The following is a 17,895-nucleotide window of genomic DNA, read 5'->3' on the forward strand; positions in this document are numbered from 1 at the left end:
TCACGGGGTCTGACAACGATACCGGGGTTCCTTCTAACTTACAAGATGAATTGGGAGGTAGGTCGCAGTGGCAACCCGCACTGAAGTGAAACATCAGCATCTGCCCACCTTCGGCAATCGACCTCCTGACCTTGGTGTATATGGCGTCAATGGCCTTCATCGACTCGATCGAGTCCTCTGCAGTCCGCCACACGCTCGGTTGTCGTCCTCTGACCTTGTCCACGAAGGCTTCCAGCTGATACCTATAGCTACTCAGCGGGGGGTCAGTGCACTGCCCTTCGCACGGAAGACCCGGGCCTCACGCAGACCACCACTCCTCTCCCTCCCCGTCCCTCCGCTTGTACGCCGCCTCAGTCCACTGCCCACCCTCCTTCGGATACACCGTGATCGAGTGGTACAAGTGCGGCAGCACGTAGTTCGACCACTCCACCACGCCCTCCTTGCACTCGACCCGGAGCACCATCTGGATCCAGCGCGGGAGCAGCCCGAGCGGGCCCCAGCCGGCGAGGTGCGAATCCGTGGTTATCGTCGCGGGGATGGCGTCCGGCCCGAAGGAGAGGTGCGTCTCGATCTTCTCGTCGATCTTCTCTGTGCGCAGGGTCGCTGAGGCGGAGTGGACGGAGGGCTCGTGCGCGGTGAGGAAGCGCATGCAGTTGATCGGGTACGCTGGATGTGGTGCGATCCACGTTCGGCGGTGAGCGAGTGAATCGAGTCTCTATAGGTGGAGTGGCTGAGACGTACGGCCCATGTCCATGAGTGCCCCGCCTCCCAGGTCGTAGTTGAAGCGGATGTCGTCCTTCAGGAAGAAGACGCTGTTCCAGACGCCGAGGTACGTCGACATGTTGACGATCGGGCCCAGGTCGTCTGCCAGCTCCTTGACTCTCTGCAGGGAAGGATGGAAGCTGCGCATGCACAGCAGTCAGCGCGCGCCCGTGCGTCCCGCGCATCCATTGACTCGACATACTGGACCTGCCAGGCCTCGAGCAGCACTAGGTTCTTCTCCGCTGCGAACGCGAACATCTTGCGCGTGTCCTCCTCGTTGTCCGCGATCGGCTTCTCGCACAGGACGTGCTTGCCTGCCGCGAGAGCCTTCATCGTCCACTCGCAATGCAAGCTGTTCGGAAGCTGCGCTCATCAGCATCAGCATCCCATCCATCAGGCCAGGCATGTGAACGCCACAGGACTCACCCCGATGTAAACGGCATCAACGTCCTCATCGTCAACGAGGTCTGCGAGCAACGCCGTCAACACCCGTGTGCAGCGAGGAACACGCCACGAGCACGAGCACCTTGGTAAGCCCCAGAGCCTCCGTGCGCCTTCGGGATCCCCCATTGCCTCGCGAATGCATCCGCGCGGTCTTGGCTGCGCGCCGCTATCGCTGTGACAACCACGTCCTCGTGGTTCCTCGCGGGCTTCACAATAGCGTCTGGCGCGATGCGCGCCGCTCCCAGCACGCCGAAACGCAGAGGCCCCGGCGCCTTCTCCATTTCCGGGGGATTGTTGCACTGTCGAGCTTTGTATTGAAGGGCAGCGGCGGCGATAGAGGACAGGACGTACCGTGCTGAGGCGCCGGATGAACGCTAGCAAGGAACTCATGAGTGCTCTTGACGGTTTTGGAGAAGGGGTATGCGCCAATTTGATGCTGGAGCAGGAGGTTTATGTTCAGCGCCGGGCGCCCGAATGTGTGTGCTACGAACTTGATATACCGCCACTCGCTGACACCCGGTCACCTCGGCGGCAAGTTCCGCCGAAGCACTGTGTACATGTGTTCGATGTGTGGAGGAACGCGTAGAGCTTTGAACAGTATGGCCTGTGGCTCGTATAGGGGTACTGTTGCGCGGCCCTTGCATGCTGCAAGGCAATCCGCAAGCAAATATGCGCCTGTGCGTCCGCCAGTGCAACTGTGTACAGCGCAAGTACAGCGCACAGATGACTACATATGTGTGTTCGCCGGCACTTGTGTGTGGGTTCTACATTCACGTCAGGCGCGCTCGTGCGGCCTCAAGGCCTCCACGTTCAACGTTCAACGTTCGTCCTTCCACTCGTCGCTGCGATCGTACTAGAGATCGGTAATGAAAGACTAACATGTGAGCCACACTGTCAAGAATAATATACAATGTAGATAATATTTAATAAAAAGCAAACGGACGTCACCTCTCACATCGACCATCTTTGCGTCGCGCCGCGATCCCTCCGTTCCGTTTCCAGACGCGCGATTCCATCTAGGACAGCAGCCCACTTCTTAAGGCCAACCTGTCCAGGTTTGGAACGTGCAGCCCGCGGAAGATCCACCACAGTACACGCGCGACTTGATGCACGTCGTGGATATCACAGTCCGGGACCTGAATATCAAGCGGGAGCTCCCGCACGCCTTCAATCCAATGAGGGTTGATGAAACCGAGGGACTCTGATGGTGTGACCGAGGAGAAGCGGACGTGGTCAAGCTGCGTGCAGAGGTTGGCAAGTTCGATGATTCCTTGCATGGTCGGCGCGACGGCCGTCGCGTGCGTCGACGACGCATTACACACGAGCCGCAAGTCTTCCAGCTCGTCTTCGTCATTTAAGAAGGGTTAATTATAGTTCATTAGTGAACCTAATCAGGATTAAAATGAGTTCCTTAAGAACTATGATTAGGTATTCATTCTGTTAATCATGGGCTTAGGGTGGTATGATTACCTCCATTAATCCATGTTGGCATGAAACCATATTATGATCCCAAATGAAGGCACTAGCCCTGACACAAAGGGCTAATTCTCTGCAAATCCCAGTCAATTTACACTGAATCATGGCATAATCCCAGTCATGATCATGCTTAACCAATTCATGACTCTTAATCCTAAGATAATCCCATTATTTGGATATCATAATCATGGCATAACCTCAGTGTTGATCCTGCTGAAATGGGCATAATCATGACATATGTACAATCCTAAACATTCATTATCAAGCCCTAACCTCAGAGCTAATCTATGGCAGGCATCATGAATGTAATCATTAATTCAATGCTAATCCTGGCTGCTGATCCTGATATATTGATGTCAGATTAGTGCTGATTAGCCAGATAATCTGCAGAACAAATCACAGTGATCAGATCAATTGAAAAAAATGTTGTGCAGAAGCGAGGACTGAACCAGCGACTTTTTGAAGCATTACATAATCACCTTATTGGGCAAAGAAGCATACACTATAACCACTGCACCATACTGTCTTGTTATGTCTGAGATGTTATTGATCTATGTCATGTTCTTCGATTGCTGGACTTAGACACATTTCTAGTGCCCTCCCATGATGCAGTCTAATCCTGATCAACCTGAGATTAGCGACCAGTCAATCCTCACTAACCCATGAGGATTTGCAAAGATTTATTTCCAATATAATCTGCTGTTTCAATGATGATTTCAATGTGATGTACTTGGTACTTTTAATCATGATTCAGTAATGTGGAACCCTAATCCTGTTTGTACACTGCAGATTAGCAGTAAGTTAATCAGATTGAAGACTATCTAATCCCACCTCTAATCTGGACTTGATCTGTTCACAGTCTTATGTGGCAAAGAAGCATTACCTCAGGATTAATCTCTGCAAATCCTCATGGGTTAGTGAGGATTGACTGGTCGCTAATCTCAGGTTGATCAGGATTAGACTGCATCATGGGAGGGCACTAGAAATGTGTCTAAGTCCAGCAATCGAAGAACATGACATAGATCAATAACATCTCAGACATAACAAGACAGTATGGTGCAGTGGTTATAGTGTATGCTTCTTTGCCCAATAAGGTGATTATGTAATGCTTCAAAAAGTCGCTGGTTCAGTCCTCGCTTCTGCACAACATTTTTTTCAATTGATCTGATCACTGTGATTTGTTCTGCAGATTATCTGGCTAATCAGCACTAATCTGACATCAATATATCAGGATCAGCAGCCAGGATTAGCATTGAATTAATGATTACATTCATGATGCCTGCCATAGATTAGCTCTGAGGTTAGGGCTTGATAATGAATGTTTAGGATTGTACATATGTCATGATTATGCCCATTTCAGCAGGATCAACACTGAGGTTATGCCATGATTATGATATCCAAATAATGGGATTATCTTAGGATTAAGAGTCATGAATTGGTTAAGCATGATCATGACTGGGATTATGCCATGATTCAGTGTAAATTGACTGGGATTTGCAGAGAATTAGCCCTTTGTGTCAGGGCTAGTGCCTTCATTTGGGATCATAATATGGTTTCATGCCAACATGGATTAATGGAGGTAATCATACCACCCTAAGCCCATGATTAACAGAATGAATACCTAATCATAGTTCTTAAGGAACTCATTTTAATCCTGATTAGGTTCACTAATGAACTATAATTAACCCTTCTTAAATGACATCCCTGTCCAGCTTCGCCCACTTGCCGCCAATGACGCGCAGGTCGTCGTCCGCGATGCACAGAGGATCGTCCGCGCGCAAATAGAAAGAGCGGATGTTCGGCAACGCGAAAAACGGCGCGATGAGCGTGGACACAGGCGCGCTCGTGAGGGAGCGTCCCGCAGTGAGGCTGTCGATGCGCACGCTCTCGATCGACTCGCGCGATGCGAGTGACAGGGCTGACACGAGCTTCTGGAGGGGTCTGGGTTCCTCGATGACCGGGGAGTTCAAATGGAGCTCTCTGAGGTGGAGGTCGGGAAGTGCTTGCAGCAGCGGCGGGATCGTGCGGATGCCACCGCGGATGATCAACTTTGTCACGCTCTTGAAGCCTTCACATGGCCCTAGGTTGCGCCCGTCAAACGAGTTGTGGAGCGCCAGCTCCTCGAGCTGCTCGAGCTGTGCGAGCTGCCGCACGAGCTCCATGTTGATCGGCGTCCACACCAAGGAGAGGTCCAACACGCGCAGGCGCTTCATCCCGCCGATCGGGTGCAGCAGCCCCGGATACGCGCACATGTACACTGTGAGCTTCTCGAGGTCTGGCGCGGACGCACAAACGTTCCGGAGGAGCGGGTACGCTGCGTAGTTGTGGCGGTTCAGAGGCAGCTTCCGGTCGTCGTCGATCGTCCATTCCGGGCCATTGAACTTGAGGGCGAGTGTGCGGAGCGAGGGGCCACTCAGCAGTGACACGACCATGTCGATATAGGGCCAGTCCTGGTTGCAGATCATGGTATGAAGCCGTGGTGTGAGGGGCGTACCAAGGTTCTCTTGAGAAAGGCGGAAGAAAACCCAGGGGTCGACGCGACGCGACGCTTGGAGGTTAATTATATGGATGCATTGCGTGTACCAGAGGAAGCGTTCGCGCTCCTTCTCGCTGACTGGGCGGTCCATTATCTACCTTCGCGTAAGCATAAAACTTGGATTATCGAATGCGATGGACACGCACCCAAACGGTCTCTTGGTGCCGAGGCGAGTCGTCTATGTCCAGTGATAACGGAACATCGCACACTATCTTCATACACGAGGACAAGATGTAGAACAGCGCGTCCACAGAGTTGACATGGAACCAGAGCGACTTTAGCGCGGGCTGGCTGAAGGCTCTGCATGTGAGAGCGGCGGCGCAGAGCGTCCGTTGGAAGACGCGGATCGGGTCGGATGAGGAACAGTGGTGGTCAAACCGCCCGAACGGAGGCTTCAAATAATCGAAGATCGCGTCGAGTATGTCGTCGGTTTGAAGAGCAGCGTGCATGGTAAGGAATTTTAGCGAGGACGACGTCGGCCAGACGTAGACCCTCGAAACCCCTAAGCTCTCGCGAGTGTGCTCGAGATGGTATTCCATCAGCGGACTACGTCTTATATGTGGCTGCGGTAGCCACAGCATAATGACTTACCGAAACCGGAGTGCGCTGTGGCCACAAAGCGCAGGTGCACCTTCTGTCCCGATCTGGCAGTGGTAACCCTAGTTACACTCGCCACACATACAGCCAACCTCGGTTCGCCTTGGAGACAGTCGGATCCTTCCTTTGTGCAAGGACCGGGGTGGTCAAGAGCATGCCGATTGTGCCACTGTGAATGCCCCTATGCAAACCCCTGCTGCGACATCGGGTGAGCTGGTAATGGTAAGTGAAGATGTCACCTTTGGTGTTGCCTAGACCCGACGATTCCTTCCGCAGGTAAATCTTCATCCTGCCGGCTGACCAAACCTTACAAGATTCTGTAAGTCCAGTGGCCGATAGGGCCGTGAGTGCCATGTACACCGTGACGAATGTCGAACATTGACCAAGATTTGGTCCGTTAGATGATACCGTCATTCAAAGTCATCCAAAGTCATCCAAATTGAATGGCGCCTCGCATACAACGAAAATATGCCATGGCAAATTACGATCTTCAACTGCGCAAGCAGGGAAAGCGTTCAATACCGGAGCCTGACGAGTCAGAGTTGCAACGACTCGGAATGACAGCTACCGTTCTCAATTGAAGGGCATGTCAGATAGATGACCACGTACTTAACAAACATAGCAACACTCCCAATACGCAGGTTGACGAGAGCCCCCACATGCATGCATCAGAGCGAGTCCAAATCCAAAGCTTAACTTGAAGCGCTTAAGTTAAGGAGGAGGAGGAGGAGGGGGGTCCATTTAGCCACCGGCCGATAGCAGTTGCCACCGATCTTCGGTAGAGGCAAGAACCGTGAGAACTTATGAATTATGACACCCGATTGGCCAGAGGCGATCTGAACACAACGCTCTACTAGTACCATCACCTCCTCCGTCCAATACATGCATTACCTAGCGTCGTATGGGCTCTCGTCGTTATTTGTTCTTTGAATACTGTCGGAAACTCGGCGACAACTCCGGTTATGAACCAGCAACCATGCGTGTTTTAGTCTGAAGGCAAGTTCTTGCTATAACTCATGTACTCACACGTTGCTGAAAGGTGTATATCACGCAATGCAGATGCACTGGTTCACGGAGGCAATGATTCTCAGTTCATGATGTCACAAAACAAATGCCCATTCCTCCTCGCACCAATCACCGGACTGTAACACGATGTACAATGCAGAAGCTGCTGGTAGTTCCGTATGTCAGGCAAAACAATACATGAACTGCTGGCGCGAAGAAGTCGAACGGCAAGGCGTTCAGCACTTGCACTCGGTGGGCTTGCACTGGCAACTGTAAGTGAGTCCATTCAGCATACAACGCTTTGGTCAGGAAGAAAGCGACGTACGCCTCGCCGCAGCTGCAGCTTGAGACGCCGCAGTTGGCGTTGTTGACGGGGACGGCGACGTTCTGCGGATATCCATTGATCCAAGGTGAGCATATCTACTCAAGAGAGAGTAGCGGTGCCACTTACGGTGAACATTGTGAAGGCGGTGGTGTTTTGAGGCGAAGATGTGTTTCTGGTGTGTTGGGTAGTCGGGGACTGGAGAGACACGGCTCACGCCCGCCTCTCTTATATCCTTCTGTATTCTCGGACACGTGTTGCAGCGCGCTCCAGATGAGCCATGGTGCAAATGACCCGCTGCGGTGTTGCTGTGGTGTAGCCACTTGACGGCGGCCAAGGCACGAATCTTTTCTCAATCGGAACAGTCAGGCTGGTTGCTGTGATTGACTGTTTTCGGTCGTTCAGAAGGTCATCAAGGGTGTGTATGGATGGTGCTCCACTCGTGTACATTAGTACTGACGCCCTTCTACCGCCGCGCAGCTCCTGTCCGATGCCCGGATTCTAATTATAAGGAGGCATTTGTGCTGTGGGCGCCACACCCTGATTTTCAACATACTCAACGCGAACTGGTCCCGCGTACAAACGTTGTATCATCATGTCCTGTTAGTGAGTTGTACAGATGATCCTACGTCTTCCTTCATATTTTCACCGGAGGATATAGCCTTACATCCACGGCACTCCCGTCTAGACGCATGCCAGCGCATGCCCCAATGACCCATGGGATCCCGCACTCAGCCGCTACGTTATCATACTGTATAGTATGATTTGGACGCGTTGATTGATACCGCCGAACAGACAATCTTATCTTATCGTCCTGTCGGTGGGGTACTGAACCCGGTTATTCAGTCGACGCTCCTCCGCCTGGACCGCCTGGCTTCTTGGGGAACCGAGTCGGGCATAGTTCGTTCAGAAAATACCTCAGTTGACGATCGTCAGCACAAATGCCTCAGACTCGATCAGGGGCTCAACAACGTAGGTATCACGAGAAGCGCAGTTGGTCGGAGTCTTCTGTGCCTCTAGGTGCGCCTCTTTCACAGTGCACTCGCAAGAGCAATTCTACGTCGCTGGGTGAGTATTCTCTTCTGCCGCAAATATCCTGCGTTCTTTCGGTCTCTTTGCTGATGGCATGGACTCGTACCATCTGCTCATGGCGTCCAATGTATTGATCTCGCACTACAGCATCTGTCACGGGCCAGCATAAATTGATCACTTGTGCGCATGAATTCAATGCGCAGAACTCAAAGATGCCGAAGAGAAGACACTGGAAGCAAGCTACTTAACTTATCACTGCCGTACTGCTTCTGTCGAAACATCATAACCGGGGTACGAAGGGATCCGCAGTTGAGTGCCCTATCCTTATGCTTCCGGACCGTGTCGCGTGATTGAGCTCCGTCAACCCACTAGCAGTGTCAGACTGCCGTAAGTCTGCGCGGCCCGCAAGACGCGTACGACATCGCGAACAGACTACCAATGCTTGGGACGGCTAGTGATGCATACTCATGAGTGATGATCTTTTCGAGTGGGTCGCGTGGTCAGCTCGGGCGCCGTCAGCTCGCGTCTTTCACGGACATGCTGCTTTTCCTCTGCGCACGTAACGCGATTCTTCTGAGGATTGTCCTCACAACTCTCTCGCCCATATCGGAGAACCGCAATTATTAACGGATGCTCTGTGTGCACGCTGATCCTTTGAGAGTGTAGGGCCCGAAGCCGTGCTCGAACAAGCTCATATCCAGACCTAGCCCTGTCCTTGGTTTCTGGTCCATGGATACTACGTGGCTGAAGCGCTGAACGCCTGACCCGGGGGCCTCGGCCTCCCTTCTCACTGGTAGAAGAGGGATTCGGGCCTGCCTTTGGCAGACTAGTCAGCCATGTGTCTACCTGCCGCTTTCCGACCGGCGGTGGCGTCGAAGCTAGCAGGCTGTGTGGTCCCAAATTTGGAGAACACGTAGGCTTGGTGCGTGTTTGTCATAGAACATATTCCTTAGTCGAATAACATCGAACATCTCGTCGATCATGTTCATGCTCAGTTAAAGCGGGCTATCGTCCGCTCATTTAGGACTCGAACTGGAAGTTTCACGGGAGAACTCGCTCGCGGACGCTTCCGGTCAAAATGTTATAACAATGCTTTGTTGCTCTTCGCGCCTATCTCCGACGTCTACAAGATGCACAGCACGGTAACTGCCTATGTCTCCCGCTTCCGTGTCTCAGCGGGTGAATAGGATTGACGCAGTGGAGTCGAATTGCGAGGCATTTAGCACTTGCACTCGGTGGGCTTGCACTGGCAGCTGTCAGGAAGTAAGCATACACATTGCTGTGCAAGCGGGACTGTAACGTACGCCTCGCCGCAGCCGCAGCTGGTCAGGCCACAGTTGGCGTTGTTGACGGGGACGGCGACGTTCTGCAGAAGCCAAAATGAGATATGAAGTTCAAGTCGAGAGATAGTGTTATTGCTTACGGTGAGCATTGTGAAGGTGGTGCTGTGAGGCGAAGATGTGCTTGCGAGGTGCGTTGGGTAGTCTGGGACTGGAGAGACATGGCGAGCGAACGCCTCCTTTATACGTCTCGCGAACCTTCGGACACGTGTGGTACCTGTGGTAGCCTCTCATTGCAGTCTAGCTGCTTGACAGCGAGCAAGGTGTTGCTTCCAGCATCCTTTCCCAATTCATCTGCATTGGACAATCTGCCTGGTTTCTGCGATACTGCTCGTTTCTTGGCACTGTCAGGCCACGTGTAGGGATGCTGCTCCACGCATACAGAGCACATACTGACGCCGTTCTACCACCGTCAGGCTTCTGTGCGGCTTCTAGTGAGGCAGTTATGCTGGGGGCGCCACCATCACATTCTTGTCGTCCTTGAGTTTGAACACGCGCGCCACTCTCGTTACCAAGCTAATGCATTATATTTCAGAATCCCGGGGCGAACGAGGACAGGGGTGGGCCAATATTGTATACGTCTCTGATCCTCGTCCTTCAACTCTCCGCAGGAGACGTCTACTTGCGTCTGCCACGGTCTGCGGTACTCCCGTCTCAACGTCATTGATATCTTACGGTATCCCCCATCTTCTCTGTAATCCCGAAGTGTTGACTGGTGACGGCGTCGAAGGGTGATCTTATCTTATCGCCTTCGCGTCGCTAGCATATCATAATCATAGCCCCTAGTCATGGCCATGCGCAGGGCCCTGCCAGTCCGGCAAAAGCCGTGGTACCGGCGCCTACCTGGGAGCCATAGCAGAAATGGCGGTACATGTTCCGGCTTGCACGCTCCCTGCATTGTAAATCGGATTCGGGAATAGGCAATAAAAACTCAATGCTCAGAATGCTATGTTTCAAGATTTTCAAAATTGTACTGCCTTTGTGTAGATCTGGTATGTAAGTAACACTTGCACGCCGAAATATCACATTCTGCAAACATAGAATTGTAGCTATGGTTGAAAGAAACTTGTCTATCTAATTTTCAGGACAGGAAGTGCTCATGATGAGCCGGAACATGTACCGCGAATTCGAGGCAGGACGCGGCTTTCCGGCCAAGCGCCCGTCCGGACGCGCCTGTGGCGAGCGACCGCGACGCGTCTTTAGACTCTCTCTATTGTGCCCACATTCCTCCTCCTCCCGCGATTGATTGGTGACGGGCTGTTTTAGTACCTGATGAGTTATATTTGACCTTTCCTGATATTTTGAGCAGCGCTGAATGGTACGAACCTCGGTAACCCTCCCAGGGCACACTGGGACTCGGAGTGTGCGAGCATGCCGGTGCCGCACACAGCGTTGGACACGTCTGTTGAGATCAGTCGACCTACAAAGTGCGAAATTATTAGGACCGAGAGGTGTGATGAAAATTTAAGGCAAGGGGCTGCAATTCACGCGAGTATGCCCGGCAGAGTATGGCTGACAATGCTGTTACATTTCTCCGGAAGTCTCATTGCATGAGCATTGAGTAAACCTCGCCCGCCTGGTCACGTTTGTGGCAAGCGACCACGGCAAATCTTCATACTCTATCCCTCAGAGTCATGTAGGCTCCTCGGGCCTTTGCATTGCGCTCGACCGACTCGGAGTCCAAACGGTGTTGGTCGACTCGGTACATTTCATGCCAGTCCGCCGGCCCTTACCACAGGCCTGATATGGCTTCTCTACGATTTTAGACTCTGTTCCTGATACAATGAGGTCTTGGATCATGTCTGTGTAGGAATTGACTGGATGGTGAGTCAAATCGCAGCAGTATTTGCAGAAGCCATTCGACATTAGGTAGACGCCGATAGTCGATCATTCGCCATGCAACGAATACATGTTATTTTCCTGCCAAACCTGTGTGTACTACTCACATGGTGCATTATCATACATGGAGAAGTTTCTCCTTGAGCATCGATGCACTGTATCGGTCGTGAGCTGCTTTGCCATCCTGCGACGCGATAGTTTGCCCGTTATGGTAATGTTGCGTCATGTGACCATGCCCAACGCCCTGGCGGGCGTTGCGCATGGCCACTAGTCAATTCAGTCGAGGCAGCGCCGCTGGATCTGCCTCTCAGCTTCTCGAGATCTCTGGCATGCATGGCTGTTCAGGAAATGCCTCAGTTTGAATATCCTCAGCGCAAATGCCTCGAATACCGATCGTCCGCGCAAATGCCTCACTGTCGTTGCCATCGTCAGACTTCGCTATCCGTCCCACTCAATGCCCTGATCAGGGTCTTGAGACATTTGTGCCGATTGTCGTCAACTGAGGCGTTTTCTGAACAGCCATGCCAAACCGGTTCCTAGAGGAGTGTAGCGGTTCAGGCAACACTGCGTGGAATGAATTATCATACGATACCGTCGCCAAATGCAGGATCGCGTAAGGCAGCAGGACGTCCATTGGCAGGATCGCGAGCTGAGTACGTTGCGCAGGCGATAATCTTGCGTCCGCGTCAAGGCGCGCCTTGAAGCCTGCGTCCGAGTCAACCAGCCGATGGCACGACGTCTAGATTTTCAAGTCCAATCGCCTCGAGTGATTTGGAGGGAAGAATCCTACGATCGTGGTACCCACAGCACAAATCTCTCATTGGCAGCGCGGATGTAGAACGGCGTCAGTAAGTAGTACACAGGTGCAGCAACGTCTGTACTCGGGCCGATGCGTCAGGAAACGGGCAACCACAGCAACCAGGCTGGCTATCTCGTTTCAGATGAATCGGAAAGCAGCACCTTGGCCGCGTCCACGAAGCGAGGCCACAACCGGCGATCTGGACGTCCAGAGTATGCTGCGACACGTGTCCGGGCGACCTAGAGGAGTATAAGAGAGACGTTCGCTCGCCGTGTCTCTCCAGTCCCAGACTACCCAACGCACCCCACAAGCACACCCTCGCCTCGCAGTACCACCACCTTCACAATGTTCACCGTGAGCACCACTGCTAGCCCTCGCCTCGAATGGGATGCTTACCTTGCTGTCTGCAGAACGCCGCCGTCCCCGTCAACAACGCCAACTGTGGCCTGACCAGCTGCAGCTGCGGCGACGCGTACGTTACAGTCCCGTTTGCATAGCAATGTGTACGTATGCTGACTTCCTGACAGTTGCCAGTGCAAGCCCACCGAGTGCAAGTGCTAAATGTTGAACGCCTCGCCCTTTGACCCTCCCGCACCAATTGTCGCTGTTACCTTGAGACACGAAAGTGGGAGACACCGGCGGCTACCGTACTTGTAGACGTTGAAACATGGGCGCAAAGGGCAATAAAAGCATTTTTGTACCGTCTTGATTGGAAAGCTGTGGCGTCTTTGAGCGAGTCCTCCTGCGAAATTCCGTGTCCTGGATGATCAGACCGCGACTTTGATTGAGCGCCCCTCGATCAAGGAATCCATTGCATGATCTATACGCACCGAGCTACATCTTCGCCAGTGCGATAAGATACAAACCGACCATGGTCGCAAACTCATTTGCTCGCGTGCGATAGTACGCGGTACTATGCACCCTGCTATGCACGACGGCTTGCTGATGCTAACGTATGACGGCGCTGATGGGCCCGTCGAGGTAGCGCACCCAGCTGCGGATCACTTTGTACCCCGATCTGCGGTGCCACAAATGGTGGGGAAGCGATAGCGAAGTGATCAAATTCCCTTCGACGGCTTCGAGTCCAAACGATCCCGTCAAGCTGCACGCAAGGAACCTCTTGGGTCGGGGTCGCGAGTGCTGGAGTGCAAATAAGCAATTCAGCCGAGACTTCGGGTATTTAGTACGACTGTATGCCTCACCAGGTATGATTGCCACTCGCAGAGTCGGCGTCCTCAGGTTCCACACGCATACGATAGTCTGTTTCCTGGTGTAGTTAGCGTTCAGTTGAGGAGTCCAGTCCTGGGGTTCAAGTGACTAGCACGTGAGTCTACGCCAATCGTCCACAACAAAGGAACCTATGCAATTCGAGACGAGGCGGTGCCGCCCGCCAGGGAGAGTCCTTTGTGCCTCCGAGCGGCGCCTAGGGTCTGAGGCATTTGCGCTGAGTAGTGACGGTCATCCACTGAGGCATTTCCTGGACAACGAGGCACTGACACGACAGAGATCTCGAGAAGCCCAGAGCCAGAGGCTCGATGGAATCACCGGGGGGCCATATGCCACCGACGGGAGGCCGATAAGATTAGATGACCCTTCGAACCCATCAACGCTTGCGAATTACACTGTGCAGTGAGTCAGTGACAGGGTGCGTGGTATCCCACAAGGCGCGGGCTGGGCGTCGAGAGGGGCGCGCCAGAACTGGGTGTACGTTTCCTGTAGCACCATAATCAAAGACGCACACATTGTCCGCACAATTCGAGCCCAGTCACGACTCGGACCCCCTCGCCTAGGCCAATAATGGCAACTGTCTGAGGACGGGACCGGTGTGCGTACAGCCCATCTCGAGGACGAGAGGCCTGCGCTCGTGGCGCCCCCAGCTGCCAGCACAAATGCCTCAGGAGAAGCCGGGGAGCAGCTTCGCGGAGGTAGAACGGGGTCAGTACGTGTGGAGCAACATCCGCACACGCGGCCTGGGAGCGTCCACTGCGAGCCACTGCGATAGAAACAGGTAATCGCAGCAACCAGGCTGGCTCGCAATACAGATGGATCGGGCGATATGTTCCTTGCTCGCCGTCAGGCAGCTAGACCGCAAGGGGATGCTACGACTTGAACCGGTACCACACGTGTCCCGACGACCCACAGACGTATAAGAGAGACGTCCGCAGACCGTGTCTCCCCAGTCCCAGACTACCCACCGCACCTCACAAGCACCCCGCCTCAACACACCCCTCACAATGTTCACCGTAAGCAAACGGTACCTCTCCATCGAGAGATGTGCTCACCAGGGTCCGCAGAACGTCGCCGTCCCCGTCAACAACGCCAACTGCGGCGTGAGCAGCTGCAGCTGCGGCGAGGCGTACGTCGCACTCTCGCTCCACGTCGCACCGCCTTACGCTGACCCGGGTCGTTGACAGCTGCCAGTGCAAGCCCACCGAGTGCAAGTGCTGAACGCCGTCGGTCCTGTTGCGCCAGCCAGCCTTGCACGGGCCGCTTCCCTTCTGCGGCGAGGAGAGGGACGGGAGTCCGGCTGTCTAGTAGCAGCGTGTAACGGTTTGGCCGCGATGGGCGCGACGCCGCGCAGGGGAATCCGCATTTGTTGTAAAATCGATCGTGTTCGAATGGGAAGATGTAGCGTTCCTTGAGCAAATGCGGCGGCGACCTGGGCTTGGTGAGATTTGAAGGGCTTGATGCTTCAAGTTGAGACGGCATCGAGCTTGTACTTCGCGTGGATGTTCATTGGCCACCGGTCGCCGGCTAAGCGTATCCGTCGACCTGTACCATAGTGCCAATGAGCCGTACCCACCCGTGTTGTGTGCGTGAGGTTGTACTGCAACCACATCCGCGCGAGTTGGAAGTCAAGAACATACGTGGGCGCTCGACGCTCGACTTGCTTCCTGCCCGCACGTGCGCTTGATACACTTTGACCACGACGAGGCCCTCTCGCTCGACATCCAGCCCCCATCTCCTCTACAAGCTATCGCACAAGCTCTCACAGCGTACTTGCGCCACGAGCTACGCGCATAGATGCGGCCAACTCGTTGCTGGAGACTGCTCGGTGCGGCTGAGCCCGACTTGAGTGGGATGGGGTGAGGTGCTCGGTATGCAGATCTGAGACTACTCTACTCGACCTCCATACTTACTGCTCGCCTCCTACAAGTGACCGTGACATTCTAGGAGGTTAGTAAGGTTCAACACGTCCGCGATACCAGATCCACGCATGGTCTGTGAACGCCTATACAGCGTGCGCCGTTTCGTCATGCCATTCAGCGCAACCGCCAACGAGGCGGTATCTGCAACCACGCCGGAGCGCGGTGGATTGGCGTGGGGCTGCGACCACACAGACGATCCGTGGTGGCAGCGTTGTTTGTGGTTCGAGGCCGAGCGTGGTGTCGCATCGGTGTGCACCGAGGCTCTGCGATTCCGAAGACACCGTGAGTACATCAGTCCTTGCGGGTTCGTTGTCTTATCTATCCCAGCACGTACCCCTGGACGCTGCGGACATGGAGACATGGAGAGAGCATAGGCTGGGGTTAGGGTCGGGCCCATGACCTCAAAGGCACGCACCTGGTCTATTTATACCTCCGCCCGCTCTTTCTCCTCGACGCCCACCATGACCTCGCTCCCCCTCCACGAAGCAGACATGAAGCCCAAGCAGTCCATCACCGCCACAAACCTCCCCGCCCACACCCAGGACCCCGCCGTCGTCGCCGCCTCGCTCAACAAGCTCGTCGACCAGTCCGCGCAGCACGCCGACGTCCGCCACGGCATCCACGCGCCCATGCACAGGCTCGCCGAGCTCCCCTTCGTCCACAAGCTCATCCCCGGCCTCGAGAGGCTCGCCACGGAGGCCCATGTCGGCAACTATGTCATCGATCGCAAGACCGGCCAGCGGTTCTGGGAGAGCATGCCCATCTACCCGAGGTGCGTCGCGTCGTCGTCGAGTCGTCTGGTGTGCTGAGTCGCGCGCGACATAGACTCGGCATGCACTTGCTGTTCTACGGCGGCGAGCAGCGCAAGATCCTTCATAACAAAAGCATCGAGTCCATCCTCGAAGAGCTGTCCGTCCGGGTGCGTATTCACGTCCCACACCACCATCCTTCCCCGCCTTTGACTGACCCCGCACCCGCAGCAAGGCCGCATCTACGACTCGCCCGAGTCCGTCAAGAGCATCCCCTCGTTCATCGAGACGTACACCATCGCACTCGACGAGCTCCTCGAGCCCGACCCAACAAAGTACCCCACCATGAACGAGTTCTTCTACCGCCGGCTCAAGCCCGCCGCGCGCCCGGTCGAGAACGCAGACATCCCCGGCGCGATATGCAGCGCGGCGGACTGCCGGCTCGTCGTCTACCCCTCGGTCGACCTCGCGAAGAAGTTCTGGTGCGTCCGCACGTTCCCCTCATCCCCATCGTCCCACTAATTGTCGCGTACCTTGGACAGGATCAAGGGCAACGAGTTCACGATCCCGCACCTCCTCGGGGTCCCGCCCGACTCCGCGCAGGCGCGCGCATTCGAGGGCGCGGCCGTCGCGGCCTTCCGGCTCGCCCCCGCGGACTACCACCGCTTCCACAGCCCGCTCGACGGCACCGTCGGCGAGATCACCGACATCCCCGGGCAGTACTACACCGGTGCGCGCCGCAGTACCCCTACCGTTCCGCGCTGGGAGCGACTCGGAGACTGAGACTGACTGGGTGGGCGCAGTGAACCCGCAGGCGGTGAACGAGCCCGGGTTCGACGTGTTCACGGCGAACAAGCGCGCCGTGCTCTACCTCACGCACGCCGCGTCTGGGAAGCAGGTCGCGTTCGTCGCCATCGGCGCCATGCTCGTGCGTCCCCTCCCTCCCCTCATGTCGTAGCTCCGCACGCTGACGCACGCCGCGCACGGGCAGGTCGGCTCGATCAGGTGGACGGGCGGCGCGCGGAAGGGGGGCGCCGTCGCGCGGGGCGACGAGCTCGGGCACTTCGCGTACGGCGGGAGCACCGTCGTGTGTCTCTTCCCCGCGGGCCTCGTCGCGTTCGACGAGGACCTCGTGAGGAACTCGAGCGGGGAGGAGCCGGTGGAGACGTATGTGAAGGTGCGTGCGCTGCGGATCGCAGACGAGACGCGCGGGTTCAATGCGGTGCTGATGGTGCGTGATCTAGGTTGGGCAGTCCGTTGCGAAGGTGAACCTGTAGGGTTGCGAGAGAAGATTGGACTTGGAACCATATCTCTACCTCCCTCCGAGTCGCCTGCGCCCAATCGCGCGCCGGCCCCGCCGCGCTCAACGCATCCCATTGGTCGATCGCAGATCTCACGACCGGCCCAAGCGCTCGCTGACCCTGCGTTTGCGCCGTTTTGCGCGTCGCTCGACGTCGCCCACGGCCGCTTGCTCTCCCTTGGAGCTCTCCTTGTGCGGCCTCTTTCCACCACGAGCACCCTTGTGCTCCCTTGTACATCCCCTTGCGGTGCGTTCCCTTCGTTTTCCCCTTGTGTACTCATGGCGCCGTGCTCCAGCTGTGCGGGCGAGTGGAGGAAGGAGGAAGAGCGGAAGTGGGGCGAGGCAAAGACGGTGCATAGGGTGAAGCTGAACCGGCTGAGCGAGGAGAGGGAGGCGAACAACGAGAAGCGGCTCCTCAAGCTCTCCGGTGCTCAGCTCTGGCCCACCCGGCATGGTCGTGCTCGGCAACTCGTTCCCATCTATCTACCACCCCGACACCGTCGGACCACAGCCCGTCCTGAACAGGCCGCGGTCAGAGAAGGTCT

At 55.3% G+C, this 17,895-nt stretch overlaps 4 protein-coding genes across 4 annotated transcripts; 2 read left to right on the forward strand and 2 right to left on the reverse strand.

Moving 5' to 3' along the window:
- Positions 1-38: 38 nt before the first annotated feature.
- Positions 39-1,596, reverse strand: C8Q71DRAFT_798190 (uncharacterized protein; the record flags this gene model as incomplete). Its single annotated transcript, XM_047925803.1, has 7 exons — positions 39-80; positions 131-248; positions 303-666; positions 742-902; positions 965-1,130; positions 1,289-1,505; positions 1,558-1,596. The coding sequence occupies 7 exons, from the start codon at positions 1,594-1,596 to the stop codon at positions 39-41; spliced, it is 1,107 nt and encodes a 368-aa protein (XP_047776161.1).
- A 2,777-nt stretch (positions 1,597-4,373) lies between these two features.
- Positions 4,374-5,667, reverse strand: C8Q71DRAFT_860216 (uncharacterized protein; the record flags this gene model as incomplete). Its single annotated transcript, XM_047927767.1, has 2 exons — positions 4,374-5,312; positions 5,365-5,667. 2 exons carry the CDS (start codon positions 5,665-5,667, stop codon positions 4,374-4,376), a joined length of 1,242 nt encoding a protein of 413 aa, XP_047776162.1.
- An 8,664-nt stretch (positions 5,668-14,331) lies between these two features.
- Positions 14,332-14,796, forward strand: C8Q71DRAFT_909470 (uncharacterized protein; the record flags this gene model as incomplete). The annotated part of the gene is made up of 2 exons (XM_047929046.1): positions 14,332-14,508; positions 14,567-14,796. Exons 1-2 carry the CDS (start codon positions 14,425-14,427, stop codon positions 14,792-14,794), a joined length of 312 nt encoding a protein of 103 aa, XP_047776163.1. The 5' UTR covers positions 14,332-14,424.
- Positions 14,797-15,762: 966 nt separating this feature from the next.
- C8Q71DRAFT_675523 (phosphatidylserine decarboxylase-domain-containing protein) lies at positions 15,763-17,230 on the forward strand (the record flags this gene model as incomplete). The annotated part of the gene is made up of 6 exons (XM_047919706.1): positions 15,763-16,073; positions 16,127-16,220; positions 16,282-16,532; positions 16,593-16,780; positions 16,854-16,978; positions 17,042-17,230. Coding segments are annotated over 6 exons (1,158 nt in total), but the record flags the coding sequence as incomplete, so codon positions are not given.
- Between the last annotated feature and the right edge of the window lie 665 nt (positions 17,231-17,895).

This window comes from Rhodofomes roseus (assembly GCF_022264815.1).
Source record: "Rhodofomes roseus strain CIRM-BRFM 1785 chromosome Unknown C8Q71scaffold_18, whole genome shotgun sequence".
Taxonomy (NCBI): domain Eukaryota; kingdom Fungi; phylum Basidiomycota; class Agaricomycetes; order Polyporales; family Fomitopsidaceae; genus Rhodofomes; species Rhodofomes roseus.